The sequence below is a fragment of the Eutrigla gurnardus genome (assembly GCF_963514095.1).
Source record: "Eutrigla gurnardus genome assembly, chromosome: 12".
Taxonomy (NCBI): Eukaryota; Metazoa; Chordata; class Actinopteri; order Perciformes; family Triglidae; genus Eutrigla; species Eutrigla gurnardus.
In genome coordinates, this window is record NC_139926.1 from 16414080 (window position 1) to 16438962 (window position 24883).

At 40.6% G+C, this 24883-nt stretch overlaps 1 protein-coding gene across 3 annotated transcripts; it reads left to right on the top strand.

Annotated features, from left to right (window-relative positions):
• The first annotated feature begins 110 nt into the window (after positions 1 to 110).
• grb14 (growth factor receptor-bound protein 14) lies at positions 111 to 23821 on the top strand. Of its 3 annotated transcripts, XM_084023526.1 has the most exons (15): positions 111 to 217; positions 3540 to 3754; positions 4718 to 4847; positions 15680 to 15836; positions 17351 to 17472; positions 17628 to 17702; positions 17799 to 17987; positions 19051 to 19161; positions 19260 to 19355; positions 19716 to 19778; positions 21158 to 21274; positions 21632 to 21701; positions 21810 to 21897; positions 22312 to 22405; positions 22554 to 23821. In XM_084023526.1, exons 2-15 carry the CDS (start codon positions 3567 to 3569, stop codon positions 22698 to 22700), a joined length of 1647 nt encoding a protein of 548 aa, XP_083879652.1. In that variant the 5' UTR covers positions 111 to 217; positions 3540 to 3566; the 3' UTR covers positions 22701 to 23821. The 3 variants fall into 3 exon arrangements, with proteins under 3 accessions (XP_083879652.1, XP_083879653.1, XP_083879654.1); XM_084023527.1 differs by lacking the exon at positions 111 to 217 and having other exon boundaries at positions 3390 to 3754; positions 17850 to 17987; XM_084023528.1 differs by lacking the exons at positions 111 to 217; positions 3540 to 3754; positions 4718 to 4847 and adding an exon at positions 14883 to 15355.
• Positions 23822 to 24883: the final 1062 nt, after the last annotated feature.

Here is a 24883-nt window from a genome sequence, read left to right on the forward strand (position 1 = left end):
ATTGTCATGAACCCGCCAAACAGATCCCGTTGAATGGGGCAGCCTCTTATTCGCGACAGGTAAAACGTGATCACGGCGTGTGACGTCATGGGCACGTTACAGTAGAGCACCTGTGCTACACGTGTACGCGGTGAGCGTCATCCCCAACACGGGAGCAGCGACATGAAGGCCAGCTCTCAAGGTTTTCAACTGGATACCCCGCTCGAAGAGGCACAAGGTAAGAAGTATTACAAAAAAATAAAATAAAAAAAGGACGTTTAAAACGGGAATAACGGCAGTTCGTCGGCTTGAGCTGGTATAGAAGGAGCAGGAAGGACTGCGGAGGATTCGCATTGCTCTGTATTTCACGTCATTTTGGGGGGGTTGTATGTTTACCTTCGTGTGTATCGCATTGCTTTGTAATGAACTCGAGTCACCACACTCTTACTCTGAGGAATTCTCCCTAAAAACGCCACGTTTAACAACCCGGGAAAAGCCGGAAATGTTGTTTGAAGTGTTGCGGACGACAGTTCACAAACTTAGCAGTGATGAGCTAACAGTTCACATCAAGGTCGCGCGCTTCTCTCCCACGCGCTGCTAAATAAAACACAAATATGCAGAGCTCCCGGCCATTTAGAGGCTGTTATCAAAGCGCTCATCTGGACTGAAAGTGAAGATAATTTCACGTCAACCTGGAACGACTGTTCTCCATTATTCCCACTAACACCATGACATGTAAAGCTACATATCTCACTAACGTTTGCTATTCATGTGCATGAAGAATTTTCTCTTCCTGCTTTTAACTTCATTTCAAGATATGAAGTGTGCCTACTTAACTTTTCACGTCATGTGCAGTTCCAGCATTTTACTTACTACGAAAACACTTCCTACTATCAGTTGCAATTAAAAAAAGAGATGAACAACTGAACCCTATATATTCTTCAGCACATTGTGAGCTTAGACAGTGTGTCATTGAAAAGAGAATGATTTAATTTTCAAATTGGGTGCTGTGTCACCAAAACTGCATCAAAACATAGTTAGTTGCTTCCTTCTTCCTCATAACGCACCACAAATTGTCCACTGAATTGACAGAATAGCTGCTAGAATACACACAATAATGATTCTTGCGGGCGGTGACACGAGTGACACGATCACTGCTGTCGCACATGATGAATGACTTGGCGTGGATTTTTGTCCGTAAAGATGTTGCTGCAGCAAAAGTGTTAATCCGACCACCCTCTCCTTGTAGTTTCGGACAGCTGCTGCTTCGCTCCGTTGCGTTCCACGTAAACCGAGTGAAAGAGTGCACAAATGCAGGAACCTTTCCATTTCATCAGATGGACGGAGTGCATGGGGTTGAACTAGGCAGCTGTGGCTCGACTTAAACTCATGATGTTCTAAAGCATGAGAGATTTAGTCTTTGTTATGCTACTAAAGGAGAGTTGGTGAACCCACAGAGCACTTTGTAACTCTCTTAAAGCCACAGAGACGACGTTAACCATGCCTATCCCAGCATGACATTTTCTGCTTACGTTGCTGTTAAGTCCCAGCGGTTCCTCTTTAGTCCACTGTGAGGCTCATTGAGCCACACACGCCTAGTCAACCCCTCCTGCTATGTGATGAGAACATCCCCAGGAGGAGACGAGAGGTGGTAATGGGATCCTATGGGTGGGGGGGAGATGGAAGTGCCAAACAGTACTTTATAGTACCAGTTGAGCATCCAGAAGCTCTTCATTGTGCTCGTGTTTGAGGGCAGTTGTGCAACATGTGCCATAACGTAGTCTGTGGCAGGCAAGGTTGCACTTCTGAGGTCTTACCTGTTGTTACAGCTGTGCTAGGGACACACCCAGCAGCTGCAGGTTGTTGGCCACCGTTGCAAAATCAAGGTGGAATATCTAGTTTCCACCATGCCCTTGTCCATGCTCTGCTGAGGGGTGGCCTGCATGAGAGAAGCGATTAAGCATGGATGAGTTGCTATCCCACTTTTCTTGTTTATTAACTACATTTCAGAGCAACAGTGGAAGCACTGTGTCTTTACTACAAACACCTTACGAACCTGGCAATCAGCAAGCAGGTCGGCTAACTAAGCGGAGGTACTTTTTGGTGCAGTAGCACTGAAAGCAAAGCTGATATGGGTCATTGGCAGCAAACAGAGCTTAATTAGACCAATTAGTCTGGATCCATGATGTCATTTTTGTCGCTAAGCAAAAGTACAAGAGGGCCTAAACGGCTCCTGTTATTTGGATGGGTGGAATGTGTCAGTATGAGGGAATTAATTGAGTAGTTTGTCATACAAAACGATTGCAGTGAAATAATTATTACAAATACATCTGCTGCTTTGACAGTTAGTCTTGCAGAATGTTTTCCTTTGCAGTTATTCTTTGGTGCAACCATTCTTATACATTTAAAAAAAAAAGTGTCTTACAGTTATGTAAAACACTGTTATTAAGTCCCTAAAATAGATTTGGCATTCATCCTACACCAATGTAATTAGCATTTGCATTGACTGATACCAAAAGAATGTGTTCCAGGCTATGGGTTATTTCTGGCCCTCTCATGCTGCTTGGGGTTTCTTGTCCTTGTGTCAGAGCACCGATTTCCCTGTGAGAGAATTAAGCTAAACCACACAAACGATTTGCATTCAGCAAGATGAAATTCACGACCCTTTATAATTCTGAGATGCAACGTTTGAATGTTTCCTTACTCTGTATTTCTTTACGTTTTTGAGGTAAAACAACTGGCATTTGACAACCACACCAGTCATATTTGCCCAAGTAATCAAGTTAGCCTTGCCTTCTGTTAATGTAGTGAGGTATTGCTTTAACACTATGCTGCCTGTTAGTCTGTATATCCAGTAGCATGTCCTCCCCTGGTCAGACTCTGTTACACATTACCTTTCAGAAAGATGTTATCATCCCCACCATCCCCCACATGGAGCCTGTCACTGAATGACACAGCCCACAACACAACCAATCCCCTGGGCCTGCTACCACAACCACATATCTTCTACTATGCACTCAGTTTAAAGTGCAATTTGAATCCCTGTTCGAAGTCCATGACAAAAGTTTTATAGTACTGGCGGCCCACACGGACTCAATACTGAGGAAAAGACACCCCGTTTTGTGTAACTGCGCTCTGTATTCACATCTCTGCCTTCCAGGTTGCAAAGGTAAATTTATCAACAAAAAAACAAAAGCAGGGAAATTAAAGCAACACCATTAACAAACGATTGAGGCTGAACAAATTAGGGGAGTATTATTACACTACTGTGTCAGAGCTTGGATGGCTGTTTTGAGAGTCATTGTGTTAAAAATATCTTTATTGTGGTGGATCATGTTTGGGTAGGAGGGATCGTTTTGCCCCACTGGGCCTGCCTCGTGGGCAGCAGATGAGCCGGTGTGTGTGTGTGTCTGAGTGTGTGTGTGTGTGTGTGTGTCTCTGTGTGTGTGTGTGTGCGTGCTCTGCTGAGCGGTTAGGAGAGGAGCCCCGCCAGCCAGCTTGCACTAACTGTGCTCTGCACACACTCCAGTCCAACAGCTCGTCTCTTCTCTGTGCTCCAGATGATGCCTTGGATTTAGCCGGCCCACATGAGTGATATGAATAACACACTGGACGGAATACACACTGCTGAAAGCCTCAGAGAGAAAGCAGAGATTTTTCAGAGTGGTAAGGGTAATGTGAGTGGCTTTCCCAGCCCAGCCCTCATCCCTTTGCGAGCTCCTTTACCAGCACCAAATGCCCAGAAGATTAGGACTACGCTCTGCAAGGGGAACAGGTACGACTCATTTTCTTTGCACTTGCCGTGAACGACGCCAGTCTGTGAACAGTAAATGTGGTTGCACTAAAACTGAAAGTTGCGTGTTCTACTGTACACTTTGCAACGTGAGCCGTCCTGCAGAAGAATAGTGCACTCTTTGTGTTGGAAAGCTGTTGTGTTGACTTTTGTACCTGTAAACGCATTTAGCTCGACCCAAACGCAGCTGTCATTTTTGAATGTATTATTTTAACAGTGCAGTTAAAGACCTGGAATCAAATCAAGCACCTGTTAGTTTGGTGGAGATAATTAGTAACTCAGTAACTGCTGTGTTTGCAGAGCAGTAAAGAAAGTGTCAGTCAGAGAACAGCCCTTTTCAAAAATGTAGGCCTGTCATCTGCAAGGGCACTGAAATCCTACTCCTCCTTGCCTTACTTAATACAAATGAATATTGTATTGTAGATGATCACAGTTATTTTCGATTAATTCAGACGTTAGATCAAGGACATGTTAAATGTGTTTTCGGAGTGAATAACAAAACCTCCTGGCTTCTCTTTAGTCATACGTTCATGTGTTCATTAGCTAATATGTGATAGTGGTAAAATCTGCGGCAGCACGCATGCATTATGTTATGAAAAGTCTGATGGCTCTGTGTCGTTTATGGACTGCTTCATTTATACCAGCCTATCTTCAACATGGGGACCCGTGCAACAGGATCCAGCCATGTTCTTGCAGCTCTCTAAACTAAAGATTGCAGAATCAGTCTAGACAAGAGACCCATCGTTTTTATTGATCTTTTCAAAAGTTTGATTTTTTCCACCGCAACTTTCTTTTAATATCACTCAAACTGTAAATTCTGTATCTGCTTGATCCAACATTTCACTGAAGATTATGTATACCAGTATGCTACTTTTGAGTCTTATTCAATCCAAAAGACGTGACATTTCATGCATCTGTTTCTTTCTCTCTGTTTTTGTCTTTCAGGAGCAATGAAGAGGGAGAGGAGTCCTTTTCTTCCCCTGTTCCAAACCCTCTCCCTGAGCTTATCACCTCGACCCTCTCCCCCGTTGTCTCTGAATGTTTATTACCATGGACCAAAAGTAGTGCAACTCAGGTGAGTGTGTTCCATTTGTTGTTATTGGCACAGTGACGCTAACTTTAATTGGAACAAGTGCCAGAGAAACAACTGCAGGACCTATTTAGATTTAAATAAATGCATAGTTACACGTTTGGCTTGTGATTTATCTAAAAAGTCATGGTATGCGGTTTGTGAGTATGTAAATTAGTTTAAGCGAGGAGATAAAAATGTCAGCATCTAATTTCAAATATCTAATTTTAGGAAAACTGTCATGGTAAACAGTAGGATCTGAATGTATTCATCACTCCTCCCATGTCCCATCCAACATCATAGAAATACTTTGAGAGGGCACATATCTTTGCAAATTAAATAAAGCATTGACTGAGTTGATATTTGCATGTAATCTGTTAATTAAAAATCTGTTGTGTGTTTTTGAGAATCAATACAGTATCACAAAACATGACATCCGATGTAAATTTTCTTACACCCCTATTGGGTTGTGGTGTGTTCCTTGGCTTTGGAACCACAGTTGTGAGCTAGTTAGCGGGTCATTTGCTGCTTACGTTGGAGCATATTAACTTTTTTGGTTTTGGTAAATCGTTACCCTATAATATAAAAGTGATCTAATTATTTTGGAAACAGATGAGCATAAAAAAACTTTAAAATGTAAAAGGAAAATAAAACAGATTGCCAAAGAACTTTTCAAGTAAAGACGCAGACTTCTCATCCCCCTCACTGACACAATGCCAGCGATACACCCCTCATGGTGAACAATCGTTACTTGATTTGCTTATCTTTCAGGAGAAAATGTATTATTATGCACAGCAAAAAAAAAATTACTTAATATGACCCGATGATCTGTTGTTGATTTGTACATTCATACAGACCTCGCTGCCAAATTCTAAAAGGAGAGCACATTCATTATGTTGGAAAGCTAACAATTATGGGTCCACTTGAAAAGTGCATGGCTTTGCAAATGGATTTCGTCTATACATTTTCCAGGGCTGTTAAATGTGTCTGGTTTGTCAACCGCTAGTTATTTCCTGGATGTGGATCCCTATACTGTATGCTGAAGTTGATTTCAGGAGTGTGTGTGTGTGTGTGTGTGTGTGTGTGTGTGTGTGTGTGTGTGTGTGTGTGTGTGTGTGTGTGTGTGTGTGTGTGTGTGTGTGTGTGTGTGTGTGTGTGTGTGTGTGTGCAGTGGCAGGGGGCTGCTCGAAGCAATGACTCATAGGAAAGCTTGAAATCGCAGAGCTCAGCAGTTCTCATGTGTTGCTGTAATCCTGAGACTGAGAAGAAAGGGGGGGAAAAAACAACATAAACTTGTGTTTTCTGAAGTAGCCGTACTTGTTGTATATGTGTGATTGGGTATTTGTTCCCTCGCACATATTGTGGTCAGTTTGCTCTATTGTCTTCATTGTGTCTCGACAAAGTCTCAAAGGAGCCCTTCTATTTTACTCCATCCTCACACAATTAAAGGTTTCTCATCAGCAAAATTACAGTGATTGCGAATTACCCTGTGCTCTCACCAGACTTTTAGAAAGGGATTTGCACAGATTTTCTTTGATAAATGCGAGAATAATCCTCAAGTCTCCCAGCGAAGGAGCAATATGACACCCCGTTGACCTCACGCTGCAACAATGTGGCTTCCTTGTTACCAAATCTTAGAGCGCTCCTTATGTATCTCGCTGATGAGGCCTGTGCCTGCACCTCATGGGCCTGACAGCCTCTCACTTAGCCTTTTCAGCAGCGGCATTGGGAAGACAAAGGGAGTATGTCAGAGCGAACAGCTGTTTTTGTGTCACAATCCTCATGTCATAGGGGTTATGACCCTCTTTCAGTAGCACTCAAGAAACCAATGACATCATTGTTCCAACTGTGCAGCACTTATCCCCTCACCCACCCATTCTAACATTTCTATACAGGCAAATTGAATCCATTGAGCCTCCCAGTGTGGCGTTTTGGGCAGAAATGTTCCCATCAGTTACAATAATCTAAAAATAATAATCATCTATTAAGGACAGGTTAATAAAATGATTAGGCTACTGTGGGAAGATGGCAGCGCTATCAGTCGATATGGCAGCTCAAAGGGGAGAATGATCAAAAAAATACTTTTACTTTGTGGCGCAAATATGACAAAGAAACGGTTTGATTCGACAAAGGGTGACACGCAGCACTAACCGAGCTGACGAGCAAATAGCATCCAGTTGATCCTGAGGTATTTGGCGCATAATTGGCCTTTCCAAACAAATAAGCCTTATTAAAAAAAAAACAGTCCAATTCACAAGATCAGCGCTAATGCCACATGAGGTTGCAGTGAAATTATTAGCGTTTTCAAAGAGTTGGTAACTGGAGCCGATTCATTGTGACAGAATGGAAATTAATTCTAAATGCGGTTTCTCTCTTTCACATTGAAATTCTTCGCCTGGAAATTATATATCCGAAAATAAGGCCAATTGCACTCTGCTGAAAAACCTTCTGGGCCCCAGATTAATACATTTGTACATGCATATAAAGTCAGTGTGTTGTCAGTTACATGAGAATGAATTGTATATTTAGTAGTTTATGGCAACTGTGATTGTCAACTCCGCATGTGTTCTAAACTACCTCAGCTGTTTGGGACATACAACTGTGACATTACAGATTACTTTGTGAAATAAAATCCTCCTGCACTTTTGAGTTTGACCTCAGGGAAAAGTGCTCTCTGGAAATACCAAGGGTTCAGCTTCTAAGACCGCTGGCTCGGCCGCAGCACAATGCCACCGCTACTCAAATACACAACAATTAGCGTGACACGATGATGCTGTAAATATGTCGCGTTGAGAAACCCGATGGGTTACAAGTTGGCCGTCGTGAAGACACTTGACCCCGTGTTGATATTGTTAATAAGGGCAGTGGAAGCTGGCTTTGAGCGCAACATGAATGAACCGGCATATCTTTGTGATACGATGGCAAAATAAGAAGGTTTTTGAAGCAGTCCAATTAGCTGGCACAGCTCACACTCTCCAGGAATATAGTGGGCAGTCATGCTTGGACTCTTACCAGAAATCGGAGCACACAGGCAGCCTGCATCCAGACGGTGTTGAGTGTTCAGTTCGGCCATATGACTCAGAGGAAATGCCTGCCCCTACTGAGATGGAATTTCAGATGCAACGCTCACCATGTCCGTATTCGTTCACGTTGAGTTGCAGCTTCTCCTCCGCAGTAGATGTAATGGGCTCCTCAGGGTCACACAATAAATATAAAACATTTATTCATGGTCTCTCAGTTCAGCTACTTAATATTTTGTGATCAAACTATGCTTTGCTGAAGCCATACCATATGTTTAATTTGAATGTTTATCAACCTTGGGTATATCATTAAACCATATAAAGCAATAGCTCAGCATGAGAGGAGTTGGACTTAAAAGTCATGCTCTCTAATCTCTGCACATAGCTTCCATTCCTTGTGCTTAACAGAGTATGTATGCACATTGTCCATCTTTATGGCCTTTCAGGGTTTTGATGCAGGTTTGACGCTGCTTGTTTTTTTTTAATATGCAGTGAACACGGATAATGACTACAGGATCATAGGATTGAGGGTTATTCCATGACCAAATATAGCTAAAAACCCCAGGCAACATTGCCTGTGTCAGCAGCGCGTGTACATCGTGGAACCTCTTCCTTTTTACTTTGGCGCCCATGTTGACAGGTTAGAGCAACCACATTGCGGTTCGGCTGCGTGTCGGCTACTCTGGCAGGAGGCGTTGCCTTTTAAAGAAACAAGAGTTTTCATGTGGATCTGATTTTAACATGACTGGCTGTGCCCTTGCGTGCAATATTGATACTGCTGCATATCTCTGGCTGTTTTTGATAGGTACACTGTGATTTCCCCCCCCCTGCCATGCACTCCTTTCCACCATATTCACCACTGCTACTCTGGTTGCCGTCTTGTTACTTTCACAGAGCCTTGCAAGGGGTCTTGATTGAATCAACCGTGGTCAAGGACAGTTTGTCTGGAGCTGGCTTTGTTATGGGAGTTGTGGAGACTCTGTTATCATTCTGGCTCCATTAATTCCAATTCATTTTAGCTGCGTGATAACTAGCAGCGTCTGCTTGTCTGCGCTCTCACAAGTCGGTATACTGTGTTTCCAGATAAACTGGAAGCCTGTTGTGGGAGGTTCTTCTTTTCCTGTCTGTTCTCATGAGTTGAAATAGAGGACAATGATTGGTGCTAGTGAGAAAATATAAGAAATATATAGGGCCATGTACATTTTGAAATGCAGTGTTCGTACTGTTTTGTTCAAGGGTTGCAAGGTTGTTGGTGAAAAGAGAAAAACATAGCTGCTTTAGCTCTTTGGGACGCACTTCCAGCTCACTGAGTAACCCAACGTATTCACATTCAGACAGCTTTCACACCACAAATAATATACTGTATAAATTATACTAAACTACATTGTCTGAGAACACACCAGATATTCAGTACAGTAATACAATAGCATGGCTGAATGAGTTTGTACGTCTGTGGTCTTCATCAGACAATGAACTTCAGGCTCCTTATGGTCTGCGAATGTCTCTCCCTTATAAATGCATTCATTGCTTTATTGAAATGTGCAAGCAGTTACAACATGCGTTTTTCCTCACTCACATTTCTGACGACTACTCCAGCATAGTTCCATGTCGTACCAGTGGACCGTTATGGTTAAACTTGAGGCAAACCATTCAAAAGTATTTGAACTAGAATATACTAGTCAACTTTTTGAAAACCTTTGTTTTTATTAGACACTGATCTAGTTTAGACTTGAACATGGGTGTGCCTTGTAAAGATAGCATACTCCTATTCACGAGGCCTCTTTCTCTCGTCTTACAGTAAAACAGATGTGGGCAGTGAGAGTAAGAGCTATTTTGGACCTCTAATTCTCCCTTTCTCTCTCTTAAATGGGCTTAAATGGCGTGACCATATTAAGATACAGTAGGGCCAAAGTGGGGCATGAATAGCAACACAAACTGCCACTTTTCAGAACATTAAGACGAAAAAGACTGAAATAATGATGGATGAATGCCAATGAAAAGTAATAAGACGCAGGAGAAGTAAATGAATAATCCAAGGCAGCTCAGTCTGAATGTGTTCGCAGGAAGAATACAACTTATTTTAATGTAGTTTTTCATTATCTTAACAGTTGTTAAACTGTGGACTTTTATAATGATTGCTTATCCTTGAGCTATCCTTGTCTAATATATACCAATGCAAACATTTCATTGACTATGCTTATGAATGCTTGTTTAGTTAAATAGATGGTGAAATTAATGATAATTAATACTATTTGGAATAATATGTAGTATAAAAGTATTTTAGTATTTTGAGACTTAAAATAGCTGTTTAGGTTCTGGCTACAAAGAAAGGAAAACAATCCGATACATGGACCTTCTGGGAAATCGTCTGTTCATGAGAAAATCTTCTTTTTGTTTATTGGCACGGCCTTTCTAAAAGGAGAGAAAAGGAAAAAGCTTTTACAATCCCAAGGATAAAGGAGGAGTTTGTGTTGTGGGGAGGCGACATGACTTAGTTTCTCACACTTTCATTGTGAAGGATGTCACTGTAGCATCTCGCTTCCAAATGGGTTGTTCCGTGCTATATTATGGATTATTAAACGTCCCCCCAGCTACAATTTGAACATCATCCTTATTTGCGGTTGCTATGTACGGATCACATAGTTAGTTGTGCGCCAAATACAGAAGCATGAATTTCCATGCGAGAAGAGTCACGTTGCCTGCCATCACGCCACTTTGTCTGCAGAAGCGGGTAGGAAACGTACATCCATGTCCTCTGTACTATTGCTTGTGTTCCTCTGTATTAGTGAAGCGCTGACTTCTGTTGATTGCCGATCATTGAAGCTGTCTTTTTAGATGCAATTTGCCTGTTTTTTTGTTTTTTGTGAAGCACGTTCTTTGGCTTAGATGCTACATCTCATTTGATGGTAAAACCCAGTGAGTAGCCGGCTCAGTGGACTCCTGGCATATACTGAAATGTAACGTGCAAATGACTTTAATAAGGAGCATAACTGCTGGACACAGAAAGCTCAAAAGTGAGTCAGTATATTAATTTAAAGTGTTTTTTTATGTATTGTCTGTGGAGCCATGCTTAGATTCGCTAGGACATACATGATTGTGGTAACAGACCTTCTTGTGAACCATAGCTATTATCATATAAATATGATGGTAGAAAAATGCACAGCTGCATGTTGTAATGATAATACGTATTTCATATGCTGCAAGCGACCTCAAGTGTCTTTTCCAACACATATGAGTCAAATATTTTGTGCAAATCCAATCCCAAGTTTAGCAGAATGTGACCAAATCACTTTATTTTTTTAGATGAGACTGCAGTAGCTCAACAGCAGTTTTTTTTTTACTGTGTAAAGCAGCTTCTAGGTTTCCAGGGTGCTTATCTGTGTAGCATGATAACATTTGTCTGATGTTGTAATTCTCCACCCACACTGGATGCTCCGTAAAACATTCTGGCTTTTACTTTGTATTTTCCAATTGGCCCAGTTCTGTTGCAGCACGCGGAGCGCCACTGTTTGGCTAATATTTTGGAGCCATTTGCTGTCGGTGGAAACAGCACCTGGTTTAGCCAAATAGAGAGAGAGTCCACTGAGGATGAGACTGTGAGGACATTTCTTAAAGGTTTCTTAGATAGACGAGGCTGGAGGCCACCTCCAGCCCGCTGCTCCGTGATAGAGCTGCAGCTGTGGGAGTGCAGTTCAAGGTTAAAGCGGAGCAGTCTAATTGGCAAAATAGCTCACAGTGTCCCGTCCTTGAGATAAGGTCTAATAGAAGAGTTTATGTTCAACAACACAATATGTAGTGCCGCTTAGTCGATGCCTGGATTTACTCCGCCTTGTTCAGAGTTTTTTTTTGCTCTTCATTGAAGGTCTCTGTAACACAGCACAGTGTGTTCTTTACCCCCTACTTCACCCCTCACATCTGAGATACAGATGCAGCACTATAAATCACATTTATTAGTATATGGTGGCACAACTTTTTGTTTGTTTTGTTTTAGAAACATCTTTATTTGTCCACCAGAGGGCACTGACAAGACAGTCTCTCTAAACATCCCGTATATCTGTCATGGTCCGTGTAGTTATGGGATTTTCTTAAAACTATCGTATATTGATTTTAATTTGCCAAGAGTATATTCTGCCCATACTGTGTCTTTTCTTGAATATCTTTCTGCCGGTTTCATCAGACTTTGCGAGGTAAAGACACTGTGGCAGCAACCAGTTTGACAATTAAGACAGCTGATTTGACTGCTTCTTTGGAGGAGGCGAACATTTCATTTTTGTTTGCTCTGCTGTTTTTATTAAGCCAACCATACTGTATTGTGTGGGCTTTGAAACTCTTTTAATGTTGGAAGTGTCAACAGTGGCCAAAGTTGCCTGAATTGATTAATTCAACCATTCATTAGATGCTATCTTTTGTAGTCAGCTTTAAAGTACCTTAAAATAAGGTTGAATACCGATATTAAGTACATCAAACCTCGCTAGTACTAAACTAAGCAAACATAATGGTCCCTATGGTGCTACTGTCATTTAGGTAGTACCACATCAGATTCAAATTAAACTATCCGCACATTGTAGAGGCACCTGAGAAAATGAATTGTTATCCAATAGCATCTCTGTCAGTGTAGCAGTTGCATATTTAAAAAGTGAGGTCTCATTTGCCAGTTTTCCCTTTCTCTTTTTAAAGTGACAGTCGTCTTAACAGAGGAGTGACAGTCCAGGTAACATTCTTTATAAGTGCCTGTTGCAACATAAAAGGTGTACTTGATTGACGTGACGTATGCTCGTCGGGTCAAAGCATGTTTACATTTGGATCAGGGTTACCTGCCGATGAATGCACCTCTGTGTTCACTGTTCGCTGATAAGCCATCAGCCGTTTACACAGCATGCTACCTCGCCTGGCCATTCATTAGAAACTCTCAACCAATGATTAACAGTACCTTCCACTTTATGTGTTTGGTGTGAAAAATTATTTATAAGTTTGCAAACCTTTTTGAGGAAGCAAAAGTCATTTCACTCTGACATATGCAATGATAATGATTAGACCACTTTGCACTGTGTATTAGGTAAGTGCTGTCATTTGCACCGGAGCCCTCCATTATTACATCAAATGTAAAATCCTGGACTTTTTTATATCAAATCTTCCTTTTTGATTCAGCACAGAATATTGTCTGTTTGGAAACGCGTGCTGGTACATATCTCCACGACTCCGGCATCTGCTAAGTTAATAAGTGAATCTAAATCGTTCCGCAGAGCCGAATTCATTTTTAACAGCCTCTCTTTTAAACGGCTTTTGAAACCATTTCAGCACCGTTTTGGTGCCTTAGGCCAAACACCCACTATTTGACATCAAATAATTGATGATAATTATGCAAATGTTACCAAAAAAAATAAATACTACCACAGTAACCATGGAGACAGCACTCACATTTACAGCTGCTCTGCTTGTTTGGTTCTGATGCCCACACTCTCCAGCACAAGTACAGAAGTTTGCTTCAAAGATATGTGTAACATCAGGACACTTCCAATGTCTACGTTAATCCATCAGTCATTTTTTTTACATTTTACGTGAACATATGTTATACGTTTAGGATTTTGGTAGGAAAGCATGCTTCATGATTAGGTTTGTAACCGACTCTAGGATTTAAATAGCTTTTGCTGCATTTATGAAGCCTTCTAAAATTCCTCCAAGGTCTATTGCAGGGACTCAATCCCACATGCTGTGTTTCTGCTGGTGTGTTGTACGGTGACAACACAAGTTAAAGGCCACAGAGTCTTTCTCTTTGCCACAGAGCCCTGAAGCTGCAACCGGTGAAGCATACAGTTCGTATGCACCGTCTTCATCTCATCTGTTGAACACATTAGCTCCCTCAGAGTTGCTAATAGGTTTTTACAAAACTTCAATACACAAAATCCTGCTGTGCAACACTGTGCGGTCTCTGCTTTCTCCTCTTCTTGTAAAATGGTCACGTAAGAAGCCCGAGTGAGAGCTAGGATTCATTTAATATGAATCATTTAATTTGTTTTAATTGTGAATGCATGTCTTCACAACATCCGAACGACCATTTGCACAAAACTGACTCTCGCTCGGTCTGCGTACTGCAAACATAAAGTACATCTGCCACGCTAATGCACCAAAAAGGTTTCCTCACCCTCGGACAAACCCTGCCCTGTTCCTGGTGAAATGTGATGCCTGAATGATTTGATTTGGCCAACTCTCAAGCCACTTCCTCACAGCGGCTTAACAAGAGTCCGGGCTAGATGCTGTTATCACCAGCAGAGCAGCAAGTTCATACTTTCAACAATTATGGATTTGTTTATTTTTAAAATGAATATAATTGTTGCACTGTTGTTCTCAGCTCTTTGTGATATGGTTCGATAATTGACCTGCAGTGTTGAGTATATTAAAGCATTGCCTGCTGAAGTAATCTGTTTAATATAGGCCCTCGCCTTTGTGGGACATCCCCAAGCAAATATATTTGTCTTGTAAGGCTCCAAGCCAGCTGATTAAACACTAAATGGTTTACACTGAGAGATGATGTCATAGCTGGAGGCTCCCATTTGCTGATGGCTCCTTGAGGACTCAAACCTCAGCCCTGCTGGAGAGCTCTGACCTCCTTTCTCTCCACAAAAGGAATCTTGCCTGGCTCTGCCCAGCTTTAAACTACCAATAGCACTCATTGAAAGAAGAGAAAAGAGACAGTGGTATGGTCTTTACTTTCCCTCCATGCCCCTTCTCCGCACCCGCCCTCTATCAGCTTTAGAGTTTAGAGTTGACCCAACAAGCATCTCATTTAACCAGCACCTTTTGTAATTGCTCTGTGGACTTTTGGAGGGCATTATTCAGGGAGCTCTGCCTGCCATGTTCATGGAATGGAGAGGGGGGTTGGAGCCCTGTGACTCGCTCCCTCTCGCTCCCCCCCTCCTCCTCCCTGCCCTACCCATAAGCCAGACATGGACCAGTATTTCCTAGTTTATTAAAACTGATTTGGTGCATAAGAGATGCTTGAAGTGATTTATTACGGTGATCTTAGAGAAGGCGAAACAAGACATGCAAGTAATCTTTTTCTCTCTCAGTTCAGACTATGTTGAAAATGATACAGAGATGTTATTAGGTCCGACCTAGTAAGGTGTAAAAGGGACTCTAGTTAATGATCTCTGGCTTCTTGATGCTTAGTGGTGGAGAAATGTAGCAGGTGATTTGGTATCGAGCCCAACGTTACAGATATGTGCAGTCGGGACAGTGCTGTGCTAAGAGGCAGTTTTGTCTAATTGCTTCCTTTCAGCTCCGCTGCAGCACAGAGCGAGAGAGGGAGAGAGGGAGAGTGAGATAGCTAGAGAGGGAGAGAGTCTCATTCGTTCCCAGCTGACACTCGCTGTGCTGTCAGACCCACGTTGTTTATGTTTCTTACAAAAGCTGTCTTTTGTAATGCTGTGCACTCAGCCATGCATAGGCTACAGATCTTGTCCAAACTCAGAACTCAGCTTGGCTCCAAACACGGAGGTAAGTTCTGCTTTCAGATGGATCCATTATTTAAGTGTTTTGAAGTCGCAATATGTGGTATTGCAACATTACTGCAGGTTACTAGCTCAAATATTTACATCCTGGAACACATTGTTCTCAACTTCGAATGGCCTTCGTCAACAGTCATTTTCTGAATATGTTGCTGCTGCCATAAGAAACGGGCACTACCTCACTGTTGTTTGGTGGTCAAACTGTTTAACCTGTGTGATACAAACTACATTGTGTGTGTGCTCCTTGATGGTAAAAAGTCTCCCATCCAACCTAGACGTTGAAATAGTTGGTTATTCAATGCTTCTGTTTCAGGTAATCAAAGTTTATAATGAAGATAACACCAGCAGGGCAGTGGAGGTTCCCAGTGACATCACTGCCCGGGACATATGCCAGCTGTTTGTCTTGAAGAACCACTGCATCGATGACCATAGCTGGACTCTTTTTGAGCACATCTCCCACCTGGGAATAGGTAATGTTTTTCTGTAAAAATTTGCATTTTGTGGGGATGTAAAAAATCTCAATCACAGCAGTATCCTAAACAAATCTTTAAATGTTGTGAGAGTCTAAAATACTGTCAGCTCAAGTGTTTTTCATTTTGGCATTATGATTTATAGTATGTGTAAAGCATGTGATGGTAATGTTGTTAGTCCTACGGGCGAGGTTTGATGGGAGTGGTGGTAGTTATTTGGGGTGGTGACGTGGCGATGTGAGTGGAACAGAGCACTGTCCTTTTCACTTGTTTTTTCCTTTTTGTTGTTAAATCCTAAACCAATTCTGTCCCCAATCTCATTGTGTGGAATGAGGAGAGCTAATGTTGCTACTAATTGTGTCTAAATTACTCTGAGGCATATATTATGTATATTCCTTGCCTAGAGTATCAGGAGTTAGCCTCCAGTTGCATCGCATTAAAAAAGCGTGCATGTATGCAGACAATCACTGTTATTGGGGTATAGATTGTCTCTCTTTAATTTCAACCCTACTAGTATTAAATGCATGGATTTTGTTGTGGAGATCTACATTTTCAAGACTCGTAATCGGCTGCTGCAGATTTGATCCATTTTAATTCCAAGCATCAGCAGCTATTAAACTGTTGGAAAGCCAAACACCAAATGTAAGCGAGGAGGTTGCACTTTATTACAGAAACGAGTTGCTTTAGATACATTTTAAGTGGTACATAGCAACACATAATTTGCTGTTAGCTTTAACATGTACTATCATGCAAATATTTGTACTTTAAACAATACATCTGCATCCAAGCCTGTTAATATATGCCCATATATTTGTCAATGTTATACTAACACGTATCTGCTTGGGGACAGTACGAGTGCATACAAGATTTGTCTGCAGCATTTGCAGACTATTGCTCACATTACATAATTCATCCATCTGTTCTGTCCTACCATCAATGTTTTTTTATTTATTGTTTTAAATCAAAGCCACATTGCTATTCAGTGAAAACCATGGATTTATAATATTTTGTATTTTACTTTTTCAGATAAACTAACATTAAATGAGACTGTTGCTGTTTTTTGAGTTCATATCTATACATAACCAAATTTAATCATTTACAAAGCAAGGCATACAGCATGTAATTTCTCACAATTCTATTACGCGCCATTTAAATCATGAATAGCTACTTGTTTTCCGATGACGTATTTGCCTTGATGTTGTCCATGGTTCATTGTTCAAAGCGGCTTCACATGGCGATCTGATGTAATAATCGAAAACAAGTCTCTTCATTCATTTCAAGTTCTAGGAAATAATTATTGCTGGTTATACTGGTTCTCTTGAGATTCTCTCATCTGGTGGTTACACATTGATATACAGTTAATATTCAAACTCTGTGTCTACAAATAAAGCAGTACATCTCTTGTCAGGAAATCGTTTGCAAGCATCTTTGCATTGTAATCCTTTTGAACATTTAAGCTTTTGTGAGAAACAGGTTATTCTGTCATTGATTTCCTTTCCCCCTGGTCTCACTAGAGAGAACCATTGAAGACCATGAGTCTGTCATGGAGGTGCTATCAGGCTGGGGAATGGATACAGACTGCCGGCTATATTTTAGGAAGAATTATGCCAAGTATGAATTCTTCAGGAAACCCCTGGTGAGTTTGTGATTACATTGTGCTGTTTATGTGGTGCTGGGTTCATTTTGAGATATCCTCTCTTTGAACCAACCACCTGTATTCCCACCACCGTGTGGTTTGTTGAGGAGTTTTAAACGGTGTTGTAATAACGAATGTTGCTTGCATATTGGTAGGACTTTTTCCCGGATCACATGGTCTCCATATCCAGTGAAACCAATGGGATGGTGGATCACTCTCAGCTTGTACAGGTATCAAGTTATTTCTGTTTACACTGCACTCTCTTTGCCCTTGAGTGCCAGTTGGGAGGCTCTCACCTGTCTGAATGTGTTTTTTTTAACCTGAAGAGTCTACTGCACACACCCAACTATGGACAAATATTTCTGTACCCAACACAGACCTTTCTCAACTCCAGCACTTGTCCAGAGATACACGGACACCTCCACGCCAAAGAGCAAAGCAGGAAGTCTTGGAAGAAGTTTTATTTTGTCCTGCGGAGGTCAGGGCTTTATTTCTCCAATAAGGGAACTTCCAAGGTCAGTGAAACAAAGTGACTTGTTTATAGAATGTAAAATGTAAAAGCAGATCACTAGATGGGTTATTTATTGCATACAAATAATTCTATTGCATGCAATTCTATTTTGATATGCGCGTGTTATTGCATTACATTGGTCTGTTACCCTTAAATGCACATACTGTATTTAACACTGTAATGGTCTGTGATTTAATAAATGCTTGGTGCCGAATGGAAAATTAAAATGATTTGCTAAATCTTTGAAGTTACAGCTTAGTCCTCTGTTGGTGCAGCGAGTGTGGGGTCACAAGTTCATCCTCTCTATGTATCTCACTCATGTTGTGAGAGGGCAGTGGAACAGGTTGAGCTTGATTTCCCTTAGGTCAGCCGGCGTACCATCCAGGCAGAAACAGGACTCTCAAAACTGCTGACAAATGAAGCTTATATCTAGGCACCCGCCGTGCCAACGCAACCACTTCTCAACTGCTTTAATTTCCTACAACAGTAGACCTTTTGTTGTCGGGTGCAGGGAGGTGTTTGGTATGGTGCCCACTTTTACTCTAGCAGGTTTACCATTCATCTGTGGTCCGACACATTGCTAGTCAGTCAGCACAGCCTCTAACGGCCGTGGCGTTACTTTGAATAAGGAAGTAGGACCGGTGCGTCACATGAAAGCAGAACAATGGTAATCTTTGTGCCTTTTTTTTTTTTTTCTTTCTTTGAAATATATCTTTGGCACTGATAATGTCTCAACACAGCCCCTATACTTTTATAGGTCAACACACCCACAATGACTGATAACATAGTTTATTTATTGAAAAATATGCATTGTTTAAATGTAAGTGCACTCCACCTTTTGTAGTAAATGAGCTCTTATGTTCATTCTGTCTGAAAGATTAGAGAGTAAGTTTGTTTGAAATATCGGTGGCATTTATTCACTGTTGGGTTGTAGCTTTCTAACACGACTGAACGCAACAGATTTACAGGCGTGTTGTGGAGATGAATACTAAACTTTGATTTGATTTTGCGTGAAAGTTCATAACTTCACTGTACTTTTGTTTGAGAAAGATCTCTTTGTTTTGCAGGAACCGAGGCATCTCCAGTTTATTGCCGACTTTAGCGACAGTGATGTCTACACAGTACTGTCAGCCAAAAAACTACACGGAGCGCCTACCGATTATGGCTTTTGTGTCAAGGTACCAACACTTTCTAGAAAATGCCAAAACTGTACAACCGAGTATTGATTCCCAGCATGCTGAACTCCTCTTTGTCTCCTCGTAACGTCTCTTTCCAGTCCACGAAGTGTATTTCAGCCCGGGACTTGAAACTGCTCTGTGCCGATGATGAGCAAACCAGGACCTGCTGGATCACAGCCATGCGTTTGTTAAAGGTTGGTTCGCTGGTCACTAACTGGTGATGTCTAAGAGGAGGAATGCTGAGTCAGTGCTAGAATCCCATTTTAGCTTTGGGAGGAGGTCAGGAGAAACTACTGAGTGATGCTGGATTAGCACTCCCACTCTTTATAGACACAGCATGTGTTCATTGTCTGGATATCTGATAGATACACTTTAGAGCATTAGTCACTCTCCTGCTGATCTATAAATAATCCACACTAAAGTGCAACAGACTGCTTTATTTATATCTGCGCCTTTTTATCACCACACTCCGGAGCTACTGAAAGTATTATAAAGTTAATGTGTAATACATATTTGGGATTAGAATTTGAAATGCCATTGTTTCTGTCTTCCAGTATGGGATGGAACTGTACCAAAACTTCATTCAGCCACACCAGAAACAAAAAGCTTCACCAATGGTAAGCTGAAGGTCTGAATTTGTGTTTTGTTTTGTCATGAAACTCACACAGGTTACCTCCCTGTTTTAACTTTACATTGTAAACTTATATTAACAAATCAAACAGCAGTTTGAGTTAATGTTAATTAACTCATTGTGTTAGTGTTTCACATTTCAACATAATACCTGCCAAGCAGCAAATGACAGCTGTTAAAAAAAAACCATTTTATTAAGGACTTGGTGCAACAAGCCCAAAGCTGAAAAGTGAGGATTTGGGACATTGTATATGTATATTTTTATGAAAAGCGTCTTTATAAGGCGGTATTATGTCTTTTTTTTATCTTGTTCCACTGCACCCAGTTGACCCAACAAATCTATTAATGCCGCAACACACAGTAGTGTAGTAATTCAATTGCATAGGACAAATGAGGCACCTTCAGGGTTTTAATGTGAGTTTGGTGTCTCAGAATAGCCTCAGACTCAGTACTGGAAGTATTTTTGTGGCAGTGAACACGATCTATTTCTGGCTTTTTGGACATGTTCGTGAACTGTCCGCGATCTAAAAATACACAGTGATCAGCTGCTCTCAGATTTAACAACTCATCACCTCTTCTTTGCTGGCAGAGGGTCATATGTGACCAACAGCCTCGCTGAGAGGATTAGCTAGAAAGATAGGGGAGTACACGAATCTGCCAAATGCAGGGTCAGGCTGCTGACTCGTCTGTGGTTTACTTGACAGATTTCGTTAAACACGCTACCATGAGACAAAAACACTTCATATGATCACTGAAAAGTAAATAAAAGACAATCATTTATTTCTAAGCAATGCTGGGTATCTTGACATCATTGGAATTGGGCAGGGTGAATAAAATGGACGGGATTGCCTCCATCTTCAAATTAAACACTGCTCACTTTGTTTTAACCACTGGTTTTAAATTGTAAGCTTAGTAGGTGGGAGAGGAACAAATGTGGCAATTTAAAATCTGCTTGGTAATCCTGATGAAGAGAATTTTTCTTGAGGGTGTGCAGCGAGCCACTCACTACGGCAGCTTAAAGGACTCAGATGTGCCCATGTGTCATTCTTTTCAAAGCCTCTCTAATCCCTTTTCAATATAGTTTCTGTCTGGAATCATCTAGAAATGATGAAGATGGAGTCACGTTACTCGGACACTAGGTGGCAATACAGTACCATAAGAGCTCAAAAGGCAGTCTGCTCCCCTTCCACAGTGTATAAAGGAAATCACCCCCAAAAAGAAGGGGGGGGGGGGAAACTGGGTAATTTTTTTGGTCATGAGGAAAAAAATGAAGCAAAAACAATAACAACAGGGGGGTTATTTAACCAAACATAAGCTCATACAGTTAATACAAAGATAACATTTTAATGAATGTGTGCAATTTCAGAGGAGTATCTCTGAGAATTCACTGGTGGCCATGGACTTTTCTGGCCAGAAGAGCCGGGTGATTGAAAACCCGTCCGAGGCGCTTTCTGTGGCTGTAGAGGAAGGCCTGTCATGGAGGGTAAGTCGGGTTTCACCCAGCTCACAGTGTGGTGCATTTAATGACATCTCTCATATAAATGATTCTTTAAAAAGAACGTGGGCTAATCCAGGAACAAATTATTCAAATGTCACCATGACATATCGTGTATGTTGGTGTCCAGTGTTACAAAAGTTGTTCACATAGTATTTTTTATATATATATTATATATATATATATATAACAATATTCATACACAGTGGCTTAAGACAACGAACTACAGCTTGTAATGTCAATAGTGACAAAAGCGATTACTTTTAAAATGCAAAAGCTGAGAGAAGTGGGATATATCATCATTACTTGAACTAATATTGTTGCTGAAACTCGTTTCTCTCGTAGAGGAAGAGTTGCCATCGTCTGAGCGGCCATGGGAGCCCGTCCACATCACAGAGCTTAGTGTCCAGCATAGGTTTGTTTGACACTTTTTTATTATTATTTTGATAATTTTTTTTTATTTGCTTTCTCTACACAAGTGAAATGGATCATTTCTAACATGTCGTTTCTTTTTGTGCTTCAGCTCTCCACTTGGGTCAGTCGTGGTTCCATGGCAAACTGTCTCGGGATGAGGCTCAGCGTCTGATCACTCAACAGGGTCTAATCGATGGGTAAGCGGCCATACTGCTTCTTTTTTGTGTACATTATGTCATCAAAGACTTTTTGGTTGTAGGTGGTAATACATACATAGTACATTTTATATCATAGTACAGTAAAAAAAAAAAAAAAAAAAAAGTAGTTAGATAAGAAAAATAAGATATAACAATAAAGAATAAGATATGAAAAACATGAGATTTATTGGCATTATCTACATTTGAATGCATCTTTACAGAAAAATTCTCTAGTAGCCCATAATAGACTTGACTTCAGAGGCAGTTTGTCCCATTTCTTTCTTTTAATTACTGGCAAATGCCAAATTATGCACTTGAAAATGTTTTAGATGAATTATTTAATTATCTATATTTTTGAAAATATCAAATGGTTACAGTGAGAACAAGAGTTAAAATAGTTGTCTTTGTTTTCAGAGTATTTCTTCTGAGGGACAGCCAAAGCAACCCGAAGACATTCGTGCTGTCGCTGTGCCACATGCAGAAAATCAAACACTTTCAGATCTTACCTGTGAGTACAGTCCTCCGCTTGGATATACAGTGTTTTTAGCCTCCGCATTTATGCCGTGTGTGTGTGTGTCTGTGTCTGTGTGTGTGTGTGTGTGTGTCTGTGTGTCTGTGTGTGTGTGTGTGTGTGTGTGTGTGTGTTTCCTCTGCAGGTGGATGATGAAGGGGAGATATTCCACAGTCTGGATGACGGTCATACACGGTTCACTGACTTGATCCAGTTGGTGGAGTTTTACCAGCTAAACAGAGGTGTGTTGCCCTGCAAGCTCAAACACCACTGTGCCCGGATCACCCTGTGAGCCAGGGGACCCAAGAGACCCCCGAGGGCCCACATGCACCTTAACTCCAGGGCCTTTCTGGACAAACACTCCCAGTGTTCATGTGCCTTGAAGAAGAAGAAAAAAAAAGATAAACAGATTGAACAGCCATGCTAACTGAAACCACTGTTATCCTGCACTATCGTCCACATTCATACGGTGCCACGTGGTCCCTCCCTCTATTTTTATTTTTCAGAAAACGCTGAATTTGACAATGGACTGTAGAATAACTGCCTACATGTGCTTAAGTTGATGTACGGTTTTGTCTGGTGAACATTAGTCTCTGGTCCCGTGACCTGCCCATGTGTGGCAGTAAAGTCTAAACATGACTGCAAAAAGCTTATGATTCTAACAGCATCATGACACCAGTGAAAGAAAATATTTTTTCTTATTAACACACAGTAGCTGGAATTTTCACTGAAAACATTACAATGTGCAGTTTGTATACAACAATCATATAAATGTGTCATCATTTTTTTATTTGAAAATATATCATGCTGGGAATTTATAGAACACAACATCTCTGTCCTGTTAAATTTGAGTAAAACTAAGCTAACTTACTTTTCATTGTCATTGTATTTCTAAGTATTCAGGTTTTTTTTTTTTTTTTTTTTTTAAAGAAAATGATTGTTGTTTTATATTTGAGAGCTTTAATGACCTCTCAGGAAGAGTCACTGTGCATGCCATGGAAGCTGGACTGAGACTGCTGTAGAGAGAAGGAGAGGTGATGTACAGCTGGAGAGAAACGGCACACGACCTCACTAGCCTGCACTGTACATTCATTTTAATTGTATGTGATTAAATGACATGTTTGTATTACATGAAATCAGTTGTGATCTTGCTCTAGAATGAGGGCAGAGAAATATATTGAGATATATTGAGAGATGAATTTTAGATATAAGCCATTCAGATGGAAATCAGAAATACTGTGCAATCGATGGTATCTGAATTCAGTGTATATTTAAAATTTAGTAGGTTTTTAATGAAGGTTTTATATTTTCCAAAGATTAAGGTATCTAAAACTTGGGCTGATTTTATTTTGATGTTGTTACCACTGCTGTGGAAAGACGGTGTCGGATATATTTTTGGTTTGATTTCAAAAAGCCAAAAATGTATCTAAAAAAAAACAAAAAAACAAAAACAGGTATTTCAGTGATTAAAATGAACATCTTCTGTTCTTTTTTTTTTTTCTGGACAACAATGCATTGAAGAATTTTTAAATATATAGTCTGTTTCTAATTTATGATTTATTGTCACATTTAACTATAAGCTGCGAGGTTAACACACTTAAGGTAAACCTGCGTTTATTTGATGTTTAAAAATTGCCAGCAGTTGCTGTAGAACGATCCACTCGTAACTCTGAAGCCTAGATGAGATCTGGGACGGTGTGAAGCTATCGGCCACTATATCTCCTTATTCTATTAAACCCTATTTATAGTCCTTGTATGGTAAATAGCTTATGATACAATTAGAATGACGGACAATAAATCTGACCATAAAATGTAACCTGAGCCGTTTCATCAGCACACAGTGGGGCGCTACTCTGTTCAGAGAGATTTATTTTATTGTCAATACATAATTTTCTAATGAGATCCAGCACAGTTAAATGTAATCTCACTATATAGCCTATGTATGGGACACGTTAGCCTGGCAAATATCATTCTGTGAGACGCATATGTGTATATGTACACATACACTTGTGTTCTCCACATACATCATTTTTATAACCACCAGATGGTACTAGAAGCATTTTGCTTTTTGCTCGTCCAGGTTGACATTTTTTTTAAAGCATAATGTGTCTTGTGCAATTTAAATTACGTAAGATGTATAAAATGTGTCGAAGATGCAAGATAGGTTCACGTTGGCTCAAAAAAGTTGCTTAAAATGTGTTCAACTAAGACTTCATTGCTATTGAGCATCTAACCAAGAAACATGCATAAAGTAATAAGAATGAGTAAGTGGACTTTTTAATGACGCTAATAACAACCCCTGTGTGCCTCTTCTTTCTCTGTTAAGTAATTTAAAATTACAGGCGTAGTGAAAGCAATATATTTTTTACTTGCAACAGAATTTTGCAACAGAAAAAAAAAATGGTTATGGATATGAATGTTCCCTCCGCAACACTAAATGGCTGTCTTGTCTTGAAGCATTTGTGTTAAACAATC